This window comes from Mya arenaria, chromosome 3, assembly GCF_026914265.1.
Source record: "Mya arenaria isolate MELC-2E11 chromosome 3, ASM2691426v1".
NCBI lineage: Eukaryota > Metazoa > Mollusca > Bivalvia > Myida > Myidae > Mya > Mya arenaria.
In genome coordinates this window covers 5,204,993-5,222,101 of record NC_069124.1, presented here as the reverse complement: position 1 = coordinate 5,222,101, position 17,109 = coordinate 5,204,993, and the positions used below count along the sequence as shown (strand labels likewise).

At 35.7% G+C, this 17,109-nt stretch overlaps 1 protein-coding gene across 9 annotated transcripts in view; it reads left to right on the top strand.

Moving 5' to 3' along the window:
• Nucleotides 1–17,109, top strand: part of LOC128227583 (cGMP-dependent 3',5'-cyclic phosphodiesterase-like) — a 101,660-nt gene that overhangs the window by 12,858 nt on the left and 71,693 nt on the right. For all 9 annotated transcript variants that reach the window (XM_052938261.1, XM_052938263.1, XM_052938262.1 and 6 more), the window contains 3 exons: nt 1,352–1,458; nt 4,681–4,736; nt 6,902–6,961. In XM_052938261.1, coding sequence (XP_052794221.1) covers nt 1,352–1,458; nt 4,681–4,736; nt 6,902–6,961 — 223 coding nt within the window. The remainder of the gene's footprint in view (nt 1–1,351; nt 1,459–4,680; nt 4,737–6,901; nt 6,962–17,109) is intronic.

The window sequence follows — 17,109 nt, the reverse complement described above, 5'->3', positions numbered from 1 at the left end:
TACAAGCTGGGAGTTTGCCATCTTGCCTTCTTCAACACTTCATTATTGTCAGCCTTGGTCAGTTGGTCAGCATCGGTACTGCAAGTTGGGAGTTTGTCATTCTGCCTTCTTCAACACTTTATTATTGTCAGCCTTGGTCAGTCAGTCAGCATCGGTTCTACAAGCTGGGAGTTTGTCATTCTGCCTTCTTCAACACTTTATTATTGTCAGCCTTGGTCAGTCGGTCAGCATCCATACTACAAGCTGGGAGTTTGCCATTCTGCCTTCTTAAACACTTCATTATTGTCAGCCTTGGTCAGTCGGTCAGCATTGGTACTACAAGCTGGGAGTATGCCATTCTGTCTTTACTACAACACTTCATTATTGTCAGCCTTTGTCAGTTGGTCTCTATCGGTACTACATGCTGGGAGTATGCCATTCTGCTTCTTCAACACTTCATTATTCTCAGCCTTGGTCAGTATATTGGTCAGCATTGGTACTACAAGCTGGGAGTTTGCCATCCAGTCTTATACAACACTTCATTATTCTCAGCCTTGGTCAGTTGGTCACTATTTGTACTACAAGCTGAGAATTTGCCATCCTGCCTTCTATAACACTTCATTATTGTCAGCCTTGGGCAGTTGGTCAGCATTGGTACTACAAACTGGGAGTTTGCCATCCTGCCATCTTCAACACTTCATTATTGTCAGCCTTGGTCAGTCGGTCACTATTTGTACTACAAGCAGGGAGTTTGCCATCCTGCCTTCTACAACACTTCATTATTGTCATCCTTGGTCAGTCGGTCACTATTTGTTCTACAAGCTGGGAGTTTGCCATCCTGCCTTCTACAACACTTCATTATTGTCATCCTTGGTCAGTCGGTCACTATTTGTTCTACAAGCTGGGAGTTTGCCATCCTGCCTTCTACAACACTTCATTATTGTCAGCCTTGGTCAGTCGGTCAGCATCTGTACTACAAGCTGGGAGTATGCCATCCTGCCTTCTTCAACACTTCATTATTGTCAGTCTTGGTCATTTAATCACAATCGGTTCTACAAGCTGGGAGTATGCCATCCTGCCTTCTACAACATTTCATTATTGTAAGCCTTGGTCAGTCAGTCGCTTTCTGTACTGTGAGCCAGGAGTTTGCCATGCTGTCTTCTTGAACACTTCATTATTGTCACAGTCATTTTACAACCAGTAAAAATATAGATGAAGAATGATAAACAATAGATTAACAATTGTTATAGGAATGTCCTGTTTGATGGATCATCATCTGTTCAAAAAAACAAGAAGTGTGCAGCCTTACAATGACAATAATGAATTAATGAGTACAAAGAAAATATCAATATAAGTTTTGTGTGTATTGCAGGAATGTCCTTGTCAGTGGTTCACCATCATTGCTGGATGCACAGTGTGTACCGCCCAGCCTTGCACAACACCTACCTGCCGTCACCACCTCACTACAACCACTCAAAGGTAAATGGAGGAGAATTGGTTTTGTGGTATAGGTGTCCATGTGCCGACCATGAGGTATTGGGTCAGGAAAAATGTTTAGTCATATAGGTGTCGATGTGTCACCCATGAGGTAGTTGGTCAGGGAAAAATGTTTAGTCATATAGGTGTCCATGTGTAGACCATGAGGTAGTGAGTCAAGGAAATATAGTTTAGTGGTATAGGTGTCCATGTTTCAACCAAGAGGTAGTGGGTCAGGGAAAAATGTTTAGTCATATAGGTGTCCATGTGTCGACCATGAGGTAGTGGGTCAGGGAAAAAAAGTTTAGTGGTATCGGTGTCCATCTGTTGACCATGAGGTAGTGGTTCTGGTAAAAAGGGTAAGTGGTTTAGGTGTCCATGTGTTGACCATGAGGTAGTGGGTCAGTGAAAAATTGTTATGCGGTATAGGGTTCCATGTGCCACCTTAGAAGTAGAGGGTCATAGTCAGACCTATATGGAGAAAGCAATTTCTCATTGCCTTTTAACAAGGATGGCAGTACTTTTTTGTAATGAGGAAATGGACTTCAGTTATGTAATTGTAATGCACTTCATCTAACATTTTGGTATGGAAGAGAAACAGCTCCAATGTGTCTAGAACTAAGTGTTAATTGGCATTGATGTCCTCTTTAATTTGATGAATTAAACATTTGATGAGCTGTTTTCATAAAATTACAATGTATACACCACTGTATTCTTTTGCAAATAGCTTTGCCTGATGCATTTTTATGCGGTAAAAGTGTTTTATAGTGGCTCTCTGGGGAATGCATCTGTCAGGACCAGTCTTTCTGTGAGGTAATTGTTATGTAGATTGTATAAATAAATTATCAGCAGGCATCCAATTCTGCAGATGAATTTTCCGGAGAATGAACACTGATCAATCTTGTCATATTGAAGAGAGATTGTCACCAGGGTTTTGATAGTTATAAACTATCAGCGCCTATGTTTAACTGGCCTGGAAGAAATTCCCATGCTCTATGAACAATTATGGATTCATTAATCTTATATTCTACGTCTGCAGTGGCTTTGTAAATACAGATAATTCAGTCATCAATATGACACATGTCCCAATTATAAAAAAAGGATGTGATGTTTACTGGGTATCGAAAATCAGCAGTTGAAATCACATTTCACATGGACTCATAATTTTATGAAAAACAAGGCTGGCAATGGCTTGGCATAATTTGACTGTAGTGATAACTTTGCTCTGTGTTAATTGAATTTGCTATTTTATTTCATCAAAGAGAAGTCCACTTCTAATGTAATGTAATGATACTTTACAAATCATGACACGGTTTGAAATAACTTGGCATAAATTCAATATAACATCCTGTGCAGAGTGCTTTTTCCAGCAGTGTTGGTTCCCGGTCAAGGTCAGTTACTCTGTTTTGGTCTGCCCTTTAACCCCAACACATCAGTGCTGATTCAAGGTCAAGGTCTATTTTTTTTTATCCCTTTAAATGCTGGATTGCTTCTGAAATAATTTGGCACAACTGATCATCACCCCAGGAGATGTACAGATCTATGTCCTAAATGTGTTGATTCAAAGTCAAAGGTTATAGTCATTTTTAGCTAATCAAGGCATGGTCAAAACTTTTAACTTGCTCAAAAACCATATTCACATGAAAAATGGCTGATAGCAAGGCCCATAACTCAAAAATAATAAAACTTTAATAATGGCCAAGTTATGCCACAACAAGAACAGATGAGCATTCCCATTCATTTTGTGGTACACTTGTTACCCATCCCTTAATCCTTTAATTACCTGCCCTTTATTCCTATTCCTTAAGAGTTAGATAATTTCTAAAATAAATAAAAACTAATTTGCCCCTCTCCTCCCCTTCCTCAAGATGGTATGGAGCATCAATATCAGGAGGGACTTTTGAAAAATATTGCAGCTTTTTAACAAGGTCAAGGTTACATAAATATCATTATCCCTCTGTGGTTCCTGCCTCATAAATCCCCTAAATTTAGGATTTTAAAATGACTTGGCTTATATGTTTACCGTCTCAGATTGTGATAGCCTTGTTTATGCACGTAGACAATCCATGGAGTTGTTTCACATGTTATAAACCTTAAAATATTTTGACAGTTTGATAAGCATTTGCAAATTGAATGAAAATATTTCGAAGAAGTTTAATATGCCCATTTTAATGGCATCATGTTTTTTTTATTATTTGTTTACCTGTCTGGTTTTAAAGAAATAGACATTTGAATAATGGAGCATTCATTAGACGCAGTAAAGACTAACTAAATATTTATATAAGATTTTCCATTCTTTAGATCCATTTCATTATGTTTATACAAAATACATGCCAGATAATTTATCTTTTGCCATGCATATTCTTGATCATATAAGATTGTAAATGCTGAATTCAGCAGCGGTATTTTTAGGCATTGGTCCACCAATAGCCTGCTGGAACAAAATGGCTGGTGATTGAAATTGATGGCAGTAGAAATGATCTTTATTGTTCTGAATCATGTATCTTGGTGTTTTTTCTGTAGTTTCATTACTACATTTATAGCTTCCAAGTTGTTATTCTTATTGATTCTGTTTTTATATAAATCTGATTTCATGTGTATATATATGTATTCATTTCAGCAAAGGCACTAGTTTTTATGAACTCAAAGGGCAATCTAAGATATGTCATACTTGATTTCGATTGGCAAGAGGCTAATGATATGTCTGTACCATAATTATCTGTTTGCAAAAATGCTTTGCTCTTGAAGCATCACCAGTCATCCGGCCCAAGTTAGCAAACTTGAGTAGCTTAATTCATAAAGCCAAATTTCTGATTTAACTTGATTTTAGAAAATAAAAATTAGATTATCTGGATTTTCATCATATTAATTTCCTTTAAAAGTCCAAAACCTCTTTAGGATACAAACATTACACAAATTATACCAACAATAATAGTGAGCTGAGCTTAATCCAGGACTAAAGATGTTATTCTTTGAAATTGTTATTCTTTGAAATTTGTGTAAAGATATTTATACAACAACAGATGTATATCAAATGCATATTTTTGTGCTGCTATTTTCAATGTTCATTACATAACATATATCAAATACATATTTTTGTTCTTCTATTTTCAATGTTCAATCAAAACAAGTTTATAAATATTGTTGCTGGGTTTCAGTTGAAATGAGAAACCTAACCACATTTTTATATATGGGGGTAATGACATAGGTGCGTGTTTGTTTCAGTTGGCTGCTTCCCAGTGCGAGACAGAAAGACGGGTTCAGTATTGGCAGTCTTGGTGGTAAGACAATTATTGGTGCCAAACTCTGGCCAAACCATATGACAGTACAATTTGCTGCATATTCAATTTCCATTTTCATTGCCAACAATGTCGTGTGTCAGTAAATTTATCCTGGATGCCACTTGTGCTCCAAATGCTCATTGGAAAGAGTTTCTTGCCAGAGCTATAACCAGTAATCAAAAACCATTTGTAATCTCTTGACGTCAAGCTGTTTTTATTGAATTGCACGTGCCGTATCTCAGAAAAGAGAAAAAACATGGAATGTTACAGTACGGCATGCAACTGGTCAACACTAAAAGTGGAATGACGTTGACAATGTTTAACCTTGCTTGGTACCAATTCCCATTGTTCTATATCACACACAGTTAACCTTGCTTGGTACCAATTCCCATTGTTCTATATCACACACAGTTAACCTTGCTTGGTACCAATTCCCATTGTTCTATATCACACACAGTTAACCTTGCTTGGTACCAATTCCCATTGTTCTATATCACACACAGTTAACCTTGCTTGGTACCAATTCCCATTGTTCTATATCACACACAGTTAACCTTGCTTGGTACCAATTCCCATTGTTCTATATCACACACAGTTAACCTTGCTTGGTACCAATTCCCATTGTTCTATATCACACACAGTTAACCTTGCTTGGTACCAATTCCCATTGTTCTATATCACACACAGTTAACCTTGCTTGGTACCAATTCCCATTGTTCTATACCACACACAGTTAACCTTGCTTGGTACCAATCCCCATTGTTCTATATCACACACAGACTCTTATTAAAGCCAGTAATTGTTAGCTACTGATCCTGTTACAAAAACAAATTATCTGTATCTGTTGGAGAATCTCCTCTACTAATCTTGTACGTTTGTATGGTAAGCTTCCTCTCATGTAATAGATTGTTCCAAAATGCCAATAATTTTTTTCTTGGAGAAGATTGAGAAGATGGCCAACGTTTACGTGTCTGCCAGAGAGGGCAGGGATGTTGGCAAATATGTAATAACGTAGGTGTTTGTTGTCTGATAAATGCAAAGCATTGCACATTCTGAAGATAAATGAATTTCACATTTCTTTCCACAGTTTTATCTTTTTTTAGGACAGCCCTGTAATGTCTGTGGGAGGTATAAAACTAGTCCAGTAGATCAAGGAGCCAATTGTTTGCTGTGTTTTTTTGTAGTTTTGAAAGCTATTTTTAAATATTTTTTTATGACTGAATCGTTCTAGAAAATTGCAAATAAAACTTTCTGCACAAACATTCATTGAAATACTCCATGAAACTGAGATTTTGCCTTTCGCATGTTAAAGTGACACTAGTATTTAAAGTCAATACATCCACATGTATAACAAACATAAATCTTGGGTGAGAAACCTTTAACTACTTACTAAATAATGCATTTTGTGTCTGGTTAGCGCAGTGGTTAGCGCACTCGCTTCTCACCAAGGTGACACGGGTTCGATTCCAAAGTGGGTTTTCTCTGGGTACTCCGGTTTCCCCCACAACAAAAGACCATACTCTCGCCCACCATCGTGCCAATGAGAGTGATTAATATAAGTTGCAATAGCTTATTTCACAATCCTTGTAAAGTTATATAAGTTTAAACTAAACTAAATAATGCATTTATGAAAATATTGATTACTGATTACAAGACTGTAACTGTGTTTTTACAAGCTGAAAATTCGCAAATATTAAATGACTGGTGAGTGCTTAAAGATTTATAGTGATCATCTTTCATCTCATGAGGTAGAAATACAGTGTCTTCTGCACCTTTATTTCAAATTAAACAAAGTATCCTTCATAAAAAAACATTGTTTTGGATATTTATTCATTCATTTTTGGTAAATTAAAACAATTGTATTAATTGTGGTACATCTTATTTGGGAATAAGAGGGCATCTTTAAAAAGGATTTCTCATCTACAGGCCACTAGCAGATTTGATTGACGCTGTTAATAATGTTAAAAGTATATAATTGTTCCTTTCAAATGTTTTGGCCAATGATGCACCTTTGAATTAGTGAAATTTAGAAGGGCCTAAGTTCTAGAAACATTTAGTAAAATTTCATAACTCTCACCAATTACACATAAATGTGATCAGAAGTTAAGTATATTTCTAAATTCATATCAATGATTCAGGGCTATATATGTAAATTATTCTTTCAGATCGCTGGGCCCACTGTGTCAGAAGCAACTCTAGCCGACATTCAAGTACCTCTTAAACAGGTTTGTTTCTTTGGTAGTTTCTAAGAACACACCTGCCAATTGTTATTCCCCCTTTGAAGAAGTGGAGGTATATTGCTTTGCCCATGTCTGTCAGTCAGTCGGTCGACCAAAACCTTTCTGATTGATAACAAGAGAAGGTTTGAGTCTATAGTCCTCAAACTTGGTAGTCAGGTCATGACCAGCAGATAACCCCTTTTGATTTTGAGGTCAGTAGGTCACAGTTGCAGCCACTTTAAACACAAAACAATCTTGATAATAATTGATAACTGGCATGAGTTCCTGTCATTGTGGTGGTGGTGTTAGTAGTTTATACTCCGGGTCCCGGCGCGAGCACATTGAAGGGACCCAGAGTGACAGTTCAACCTCCGCACACCTATCCTGGGCAGACTATCAGGCGGTTAACCAGTACTAGGTGCCTTCACCTCTGCAAGGAACTGACAACTTCTGTACATGCCAGGGGCAGTGGTACAGTGCGAATGGTCGTAAAAAGGATTTCATAACCAATCACAACAGAAGTGACCTGGTCCGCTCGGAAATCAAATCCGGGTTGTCCGATTTATAGTCCAACGCTCTACCGATTGAGCTAACCGGGCGGACTTTCCTGTCATTTGTAGGGTGTTCTTTAAATATTAAAGCTATTGAAACTTGCTCAAGGTTTGTCCAAGGTCAAATCTTGCCAAATTAACTTGGCAATTGTTGGCTTTAGCTTCAATATAGCCATTAGATAAAATGAGTCTTGATTATGAATAGGGCAAGTTTATAAATTGATTTGACTATTGAGCCTCCTTTGTGCACTCATGAGCAGAAACGTGCGCTCCAAAATGCCTGTTATGTGACTATTATTTTCTGTACAAGATGAGCTCTAAAGTGTTTAATGCCACTTTCTCTATTTTCAAAGTTGTATATCAGTAATGTTCATAGGACCTTGGGAAAATGTGAAATTAACATGAAAATATCCTCGTAATGGTTTCGTATTTCCCCATTAATGGGCAAATAAAGTTAATAAAGTCAGTTATGTTTGTTGCGATATGAGAAATTTGTTTGACGTAAAATCAATGCTACATGGATAAAAGGCACTCAAATGCCGGAGATTGACGCCTATAGTGTCATAGGTCATATTTGTCTCCCAAGTTCCCAATATTCGGCTGTATGAAATAGTCTGATGTTTGTTACTTTGTTCCATGCTTTTTCGTCTGATTCTGCTGGATTCATTTCTGATCAGAGCTCATATTATTCAAGAAAGAAATCGTTAAGTTTGCTTTTGAATAAACTGGCAATTAAAATTACCAGTCATACTGATAGTCTAGACATTGCAGAATGAATAATTCATTGTTTACCGTCCTCTGTTGAATAGTTAACTGTCCTTTATCATTGCTGCTCTGCATACTAAAACCCACCGTGGCAGCGTTGCCTTAATCAAATTAACATTTTTTTCCCTGCCTGCAGAGCATTATAATCTTAGGATCAACCACTGAAAACAATATGACATTGTCCATTTTGTGTGGTGTTAGATTTACCTCCCTTTACAGAAAAAAATCTACAAAAGCTGGCATGTAAGAATGATTTAAAACGCAAAAACACTAAAATCAGTTTAGTACTGATTTTGACTGATTAATTTATTTATTATTTACTTGAACAAGATGCTTAAAAACCAATAATCATTGGAGCAGCTAATACATTTCAAAAAGCATTTTGTCATTTACTTTTTTTTTTGGCATAAAAGCAACCAAGTCCTTAAAACATAATACAAAAATTGACAAAAATTGTTTTTTGTCTGAAATTTCTACTATGTGAAAGCAAAATTGCCTTCCTAGAGACACTGGAAACTTGTATTGATTGTTTACAATATGGATGTTTGCATTGACAAACAGTTAATACGTTGGTAATATATCATACCTGTCCAGTGCACATGGAAGAACATTATTGCCGCTCTCTGGACCCAGGAACTCTGCAATTCAGTGGAAGTTGAACAAAGCTCTTTTCTTTTGTATGACCTTGGGTATTTGTTTGGGAAACTATTGAATTATTGGTTTTAAAAAAAAATGAGTTTACAGCAATTTATATTATAAATAACTAGATTGTAACACAAGTTGGTAAAACACTTGAAAACATCATGTCCTCGTCTTTTACTTTGGTGTAAACAAATATGTACTTGTGTCTATTTTGAGAGACCTCAAGAAAGAGCCTTTTGTAATTTTATTAACCCAGAATCCTTTTGCTGTGTGGATAATTAATCTGGGATTCTCTTGCTGTGTTGGTAATTAACCTGGATTATCTTAATTAATCCAGGATCCTTCTGTTCTGTGGGTAATGAACCCAGGATCCTCTTGCTCTGTGGGTAATGAACAGCTATCTTGCTCTGTGTGGGTAGTAAACTCGGGACTCTCTTGCTCTGTTGGTTATTAACCCAGGATCCTCATGCTCTGTAGCTAATTAGCCCTGGATCCTCTTGCTTTGTGGGTAATAAACTTAGAAATCTCTTGCTAAGTGGGTAATTATCCCAGGATCCTCTTGCTCTGTGGATAGTTAACACGGCTGTCAGACTTTTCAACCCCACGACTTTTCAACCCCTTTGTCATTTGTGAAATCAAAGACTTTTCAACCCCTTTGTCATTTCAACCCCTAAAAGTGCTAAGACTTTTCAACCCCACCTTAAACAAAGACTTTTCAACCCCTAATAAACGAAGACTTTTCAACCCCTTAATTTCTCACCTTTTTAAGAAAATAACTACAACAGTAAACAATTTATTTTGAAATTTCTTTTAAAAATCAAGAATATATTAAGACTAAAAATATAACAAACAAAAAATATGTAATACATACAAAATATACATACTTAAAACACATGATCATACAATAATTCATTAAATATTTACATTGAAATAAGTAAAAAAAATGCTCGACTGTCCATTTAGCTATTTAGTCATTTAGCCATAAATCTTCCTTATCTCCCTGAGGAAATCCTCACACAATATATTATGTGCATGGTACTGCTCCATCAATTAATTGAATGAAAATATTTATAAAGTGACAGTTAATTAAGGTTCTAATATCATGGCCATCATTCCAAACTATGGCCAGCTTGATACATTTTGTGTATAATTTTCAGGATTTAAAATCAAACAAAAAATATATTTTATTTATTTATACCCGCATACTCTGAATTTTTAGATAATACATTATCAAGAATTAAAATCAAACTGTACTGAAATAGCAATATGGTACTACAAAAATCTTTCCACTGTTGACCTTTTTTAAAAGCAATGAAAGTTTTATAAATGTTCAAGTTCAGGTTTTTATTGGCATTCTACAGGCACAAAAAGGAGAATGTTCCGTAAATTCTTCTTTGCATTCATTTTCTTTTGCAACTATTCAAATTTGTTATTTAAAGAACACAATTATGGTAATAACATTGTACATAATATATGTGAATTCGCTGAGATATGTAATATCAAAATCTTACTTTACCGTACCATTGTTAATGTTCGGAATATTATTTTGAAAAAACCTAACCATCAAGTGCTTAGTAAATCAAGGCAAAGCCTTTGAAAATTTCATCCAATACTTTGGAGAAAAGTGTAACAAATAAGCCATACAAATCTCTAATTGTATTTCAATAACAATTGGTTAAGTTTCTTGCAAAAACAATGAAAAAGACAACACCTGGCTGACAAAAATAATAGGGGTTGAAAAGTCTTTGATATAGGGGTTGAAAAGTCTTCAATATGGCTATCAAAATATTTCAACTAGGGGTTGAAAAGTCTTTGATTTAGGGGTTGAAAAGTCCAAACAGGTAGAGGTTGAAAAGTCTTTAAAATAGGGGTTGAAAAGTCTAAGGGTTGAAAAGTCTTCGTTTTGAAAAGGGGTTGAAAAGTCTTGGGGTTGAAAAGTCCTGCTCCCGTTAACACAGGGTTCTCTTGCTCTGTGGACAGTTCACCTAGGATCCCCATGCTTTGTGGGTAATTGACCCAGAATCCTCTTGCTCTGTCGGTATAATTAACCCAGGGTCCTCTTGCTCTGTTGGTAATAACCCCAGGATCCTCTATGGTAAGAGAACGACATATATACTTTCCAATACATAACTTTTCTCTTGAGAAGAAGTTAAAAAATACTTTATTAAAACAAAACAATGTCTATTAAAACAAAAAAGTGTCTGTAAATGTTCATTGTTTCTCTTCTTTCTTTCTTCCTTTTGAGAAATTTTGTGATTTGAGCTATTCAGCATTAAGTTAAAAGTCCATTACTTTCGGCAAATTTTATGGCAATGGTAAAGTGCAGAAATGTGATATCATTTTAGTATTCAATGAATCCAAGTTGTTCTATGGCTCTTTTGGGGCTTTCTGGAGTGTTGACAAAGAGAATGTTTTGTGGAATCTAATGTCTTTGCACTAAACCTAATAAGGAAATGCATTAAATTGTGAATGCATTAAAGTTGTGATTGATAAGAAAATGATTTGAAATGAAATAATACCTTCTACAGCATTTCATTTGTGGTTGTGGAAAAATATCTGATAAGGAAAAAAGATATATTTTAAATAATCAAATCTGTTTTTCTCATTTACAATAGGCAGACAAGGTTTCTGCTTTTCAGTACCTTGTAACCGGTCTTGAAAAGAAAAGGTATTTAAAGTCATGAATTACAGATTTCTTTCTTTCAGAAAATGTAAAGTGCTTCATCATGTCTTTGAGTTACTTGTGTGCCACCTGGGAGCCATGTTGTGTTTTAATTTCCCCCAGTGGTTTCTTTATCTTTTATTCTGAGTTTTATGAGATAAAGATTGATGGGAATAATCTCTTTGAGTTCTATAATGATGTACAATATAGCAATTGGTTATTGTTTGCAGTTCACATGCATGTATTGTAAAAAAACTTTTCTGGTTTCCAACGTTTTACCATGTGGTTTAATGGCACACAATATAGATGGATGCATTTATTTTAATGCAATGCATCATCGTGTATAGCTCTTAACTTTAATGATCAAAACCAAAAAGGTTTATTTTTTGTGTATTGAAAAAATGGCAATATTTGTGTGCTTTTTAAATGGGGAATTTGTGGCCAGGTAGCCATTAATTAAAAACCTGCATATATGAAGGCTAATGTTACACAAATATATATGTACACAAATTATATGCTTTTTATGCCCCCTTTTGAAAAAAGTGGGGTATATTGTTTTGCACATGTCGGTCGGTCGGTCGGTCTGTCTGTCTGTGGGTCGGTCGGAATACCAAATGGTTTCCGATCAATAACTTGAGAACGCTTTGACCGAGGGACCTCATACTTGGTATGTGTATTGGTCATGACCAGCAGATGAACCCTATTGATTTTGAGGTCAGTGGGTCAAAGGTCAAGGTCAGTGTGACCTTTACATGAAAAACGGTTTCCGATCAATAACTTGAGAACGCTTTGACCCAGGAACCTCATACTTGGTAGGTGTATTGGTCATGACCAGCAGATGAACCCTATTGATTTTGAGGTCAGTGGGTCAAAGGTCAAGGTCAGTGTGACCTTAACATGAAAAACGGTTTCCGATCAATAACTTGAGAACGCTTTGACCCAGGGACCTCATACTAGGTAGGCTTATTGGTCATGACCAGCAGATGAACCCTATTGATTTTGAGGTCAGTGGGTCAAAGGTCAAGGTCAGTGTGACTGTAAGCTGAAAAAAGGTTTTCTGATTGTCCATATTTTATTTAAGTGTCCAAATCCTACTAACAATTTGGCTCCCAAGGGGGCATAAATGTTTCACTAACATCTCTTGTTTAATTTTAAATCAAAACATAAAAATTAAAATGAGTTCAACATAATAATACTTTCAAATAAAAAAATAATCTTTGCATCAACCTACATTGTGCGCCCTATTAAGGATGGGTTGATATTGCTATGTTCAGAGATGGTGTACAGATCAGCAAAATTTGTTTGGTTATTTTCTATAATGAGTTGTACAAGCTGGCTATCAAATTGGGATGTTTTCGATTTTAAAGGAGTTATAATGCTAAACACACTGACCATATTCTAAATAAATGTCGAGGCTTAATGTTGAGAGTTACATTTAATTGCCTGTGTTCATTTTCCTTATAATGAAAATGCCCTTTGCAGAATGTCACTGCCTGGGAGATTGAGCTGGGGAGAAGTCAAATTATTTGTGGATAAATTCTGTCACACAGTTGTGCATCCCTCTCCTTAATTTGCCCCTCAACTTGATTACCCTGTAAAAAACACTGCCTGATTGAACGGTTCATATTCTGGTCAGGAATGTAATTTTCTTGGACTCGCAATGCATTTCCTAACAGAATTTGATAAACATTTTGGTTTCCCAGTCGAAGCTATTGTTGTTTTTTGACCTTATTTGTTTTCTGAATTATTGGTGTCATTGGCAAGGGTGGCATTATAACTGTTGTCTTATAAAAGCTTATATATTGAAGATATCAGCATGAATCTTGAAATAGATGTTCTCTATGACCATATTTGCTCTTATAGTACAGTGGTCAAAATTAGCACAAGCCTGTAAGCCCTGCACTGGTAAAATGCTTTACGACTTGCTCAAATTCTGGGTTTTATACAGGAGGGCTTGTTCAAAATAGTAATGCCAAGCTGTAGTGTATGAAATCTGGCCAAGCAGTAGTGTATGAATTCTGACTTGTTCATCCACAAGACTAATTCCTATGACTGAAATTAGCAAACTCCATATCCCTGGCTAAATCTTGCCTTGAGTTATGCCCCTTGATTTATTGGGAAAGAAAGATCGGTGATTGGGGAATGTTGGCTCCATAGTAATTTGTTTTCTCCTTATTAAGACTTCTTTTTCTTATGTTTCTGTGAGGGACGGGTACTGCATTTTCATTTCTTTTATGATCTCTTAAAATTATGAATAAAAAAATGATACGCTTATAGGAGAATTTCTGAGGGCTTTATATAAATTCCTTAGCGCCATTAGGATACAGATAGATATAATAATGTTATTGACACTGTATTTTAATTGGGGAGGTTTTATCCTACTCGAGGGAATTTTTGGAGCACTTTTCAAGTGAAATCCAAATCTTTAGATATCAAGATTTACTGGCGTCATTCAAACAGTGTGCAATGGTACTGGTTAAGCAATGACGTCAGCAGAGTGGAGTACAGCTGTTATGATAGACAAGCATCTTTTGCCAAACATTATAGTGCTTCCAGATTTATGATGAATATAATAAAGCTTCATATTATTTGCAGAATTGTTTCTACTTTAAGGGTTATAACGAAAAAAAAAGACTTTTAAATCTTCAATTCAAAAGTTTATTTATTTACGATTTATGCATGCAGAAATTCTTTCATCAAAACTGGGGAGGCTTTGTTAACTGTTATTTATTTTATGCGAAAATAACAAAAAAAGAGAAGTTTCTTTGGTTATTAATGTGGAATATTGTATTGCATGCCTTTAAAGCAGAGTCTTGACTGGTAATGACTGGTAATGTCTAAGAATGCTTCAGAATCAAGAATCAATGTGATATTCTTCCCACATCGTCTCCATTTGGCAATGGTTTAGCTTCACTAATGTCATTTAACATGCAATCTTGTCTTTTGTTGTATTTAACCCAAATATTTTGTAAAACGATTAAACTCATCTGACATATTACATTAGCTGGTTCTCTGTCGGAAAATGTTACAGAAAATTTCCCATGATGGTTCTTTCAATTATGTAAAGTCGCAGTGTATGTTGCTTTGACAGAAAAGAGTAAGTCACAAGTTTGGCACAGTCATTGCCCTTAGACATAAGTGTCTAACAGTAAAATGATTTTTTTGCCTCCATTTAGCTGCATTTAGTTAACAGACCATCAGTCTGTCTGTCTGTCTGTCTGTCTTTCTGTGTCTGTCTGTCCCCACGATTCAGTCAATAACTTGCATATGCTTAGTCCCATGGACTTTATGGCCAGCAGATGAACAGTATCAGGAGAGATCAGTGGACCAAAGGTCAAGGTAGTGGCGACATAGAGCTAATACCCAATTCTGATCAAATACTGAAGAACATTCGAAACCTCAGACTTGGTAGGCATGTTGGTAATGACCAGTAGTAACCTACTTATTTTGGGATCAGTAGGCCAGACCTCAAGGTCGTAGTGATCTTGAGCTAAAAAATCTTTTTCTGATTAATATCTGAAGAAATCTGGGCCCCTAGGACCTCAAACTTAGTAGGTAGGTTTGTCATAGCCAGTAAATGTTCCATATTGATTTTGATGTCAGTGGGTCAACAGACAATGTCTTAATGATATTAAGTTTCTGATCAATAATCAGAATCAGGGACCTTAAACATGGGGCTCAGGTTGGTCATGGCTAGTAGATGAACCTTTTAGGTGTTATGGTCGATGTGTCAACAGCTAAGGTCAGGCTGACCTTGAGCAGAAAACCTGTTTCTGATCAATAACTGAAGAACGTTGGGGCCAAGGATATCTCAGATTTAACCTTTATTGATTTTGAGGTCAGTGGGTCAAAGATTAAGGTAAAAAATCAATGAAAACCTGGGCTTTGGAGCTTCATACTTTGTAGGCAGTTTGAACAGCAAATGACCCCTTTTGTTTTAGAGGTGAGATGTTCAAGTCTTAAGTAGGTGAGTCTTGAGCCTTCAATGTTTTTTGTAAAACGCTTTTGGGCCATATGTCATGTTCCTGTGACAGTACTTGTTTGAATTTGAAGTGATTACTTTGCTTTCATCTCTCAAATTTTCCCACTGTTAAAGATGTCTACTGTCATGTAGCATGCAATGTTGTCGTTACAAGGGAAATTGCCTGTTCCTATCCAGGCCTGGTACTATCCTGAAATTTGATTCTCTGAGATGAATGAATTAAATGAAGAAAAATAAGGCCCAGTGTTCAGATGCATGGTGTCTAAACAGTGTTTTGTTCAGTCTTTGCAAATGGACTTTTAGATGAATTAGTGTAATCCTGTGTAGGCTTGTGTTAATTTCATTCAATGTTTTATCAATTAAGTTTAGTACAGATATTACTTGTTTTTTATATTTTTACATAAAAATATTGGGCCAACTGAAGACAATTAATTTGTTGAAGCCATACAAGAGCTATTTCCATGTATTTTGAAGCATAGAAAGCATAGCTTCCTTATTTATGTCATGGAACTCAATGTTAGTTCTTTTTTAACTGTTTTAATTGTTTATGGAAGAAAGATGAGTTTTATTGATAGCCCTAGAGTAATCATAGTCATCAGCATTACCATATAAAAAACAACATGTTATGTTTTATACCAGCACAATTAAAGATATTAAAATGAAGCTTATTTTAAACATGTTAACAATTATAAGGGATATGAAAAGCAAGTACTCTAACTCTGGATAAAATATGTGTGATAGAATTATGTCCCTTGACCTGAACTTACATGATAGCATCCATTTGTGATCAAGAAACATCAGAAACCTGTTTGATTATTTATACATATATCGCAGGTACGATTCCCCGTTGCATCACTAAAAAATACTAATCGTCTGGACGTTAAATGAGGGTCCTGTGTTACAGTGCTATACACTGTTGTACATTAAAGAAGTAGGGTAGCTCTAACCAGGGTTACATTCAGTCTGTGCACTATTCTCCAAAAACCTAAAATGACTAACAACCTTATTGGAGCACTCACAGAATGGACAATGCCCGAGTGCGAGTATAAATAAGCTTACACACCCAATAGTAAAAATATGTTCAGCAGATTACAGGGCTGTCTGTTTTTTGTGATGATTCTGATAAAAAAAAAAAACAGCCGTTAACTATTGAAATTTCACTTACAGTTTCACTTAAAAGAACAAAAAGACAAACATTAATCACTTTATCTGTAATGTACTTTCGGTCATTTATTTCACATACTAGTAATCAATAGACAATACTCTTTTAAGTGATACCGATATTTGATGGGGTTACTTTGGATCAACATTTGGTATTATATTTGTACATCAAATACCTTAAATTGTTTTCTAACAGCTATTAATTTGCAAATTAAATTGATAGAGAGGGTTGGAGAATGTTTCGTGTTAATGGATTATATCTGTAATACATCATACCATTGTGCCACAAAGTTTCCTGTATAATTCAATGGAGAAGTCTGTGAAGAGATTGTACCATTACTAATTATCTATAATCAGTATTGGAATCAATAGGATCATGTTTTTGCAATAA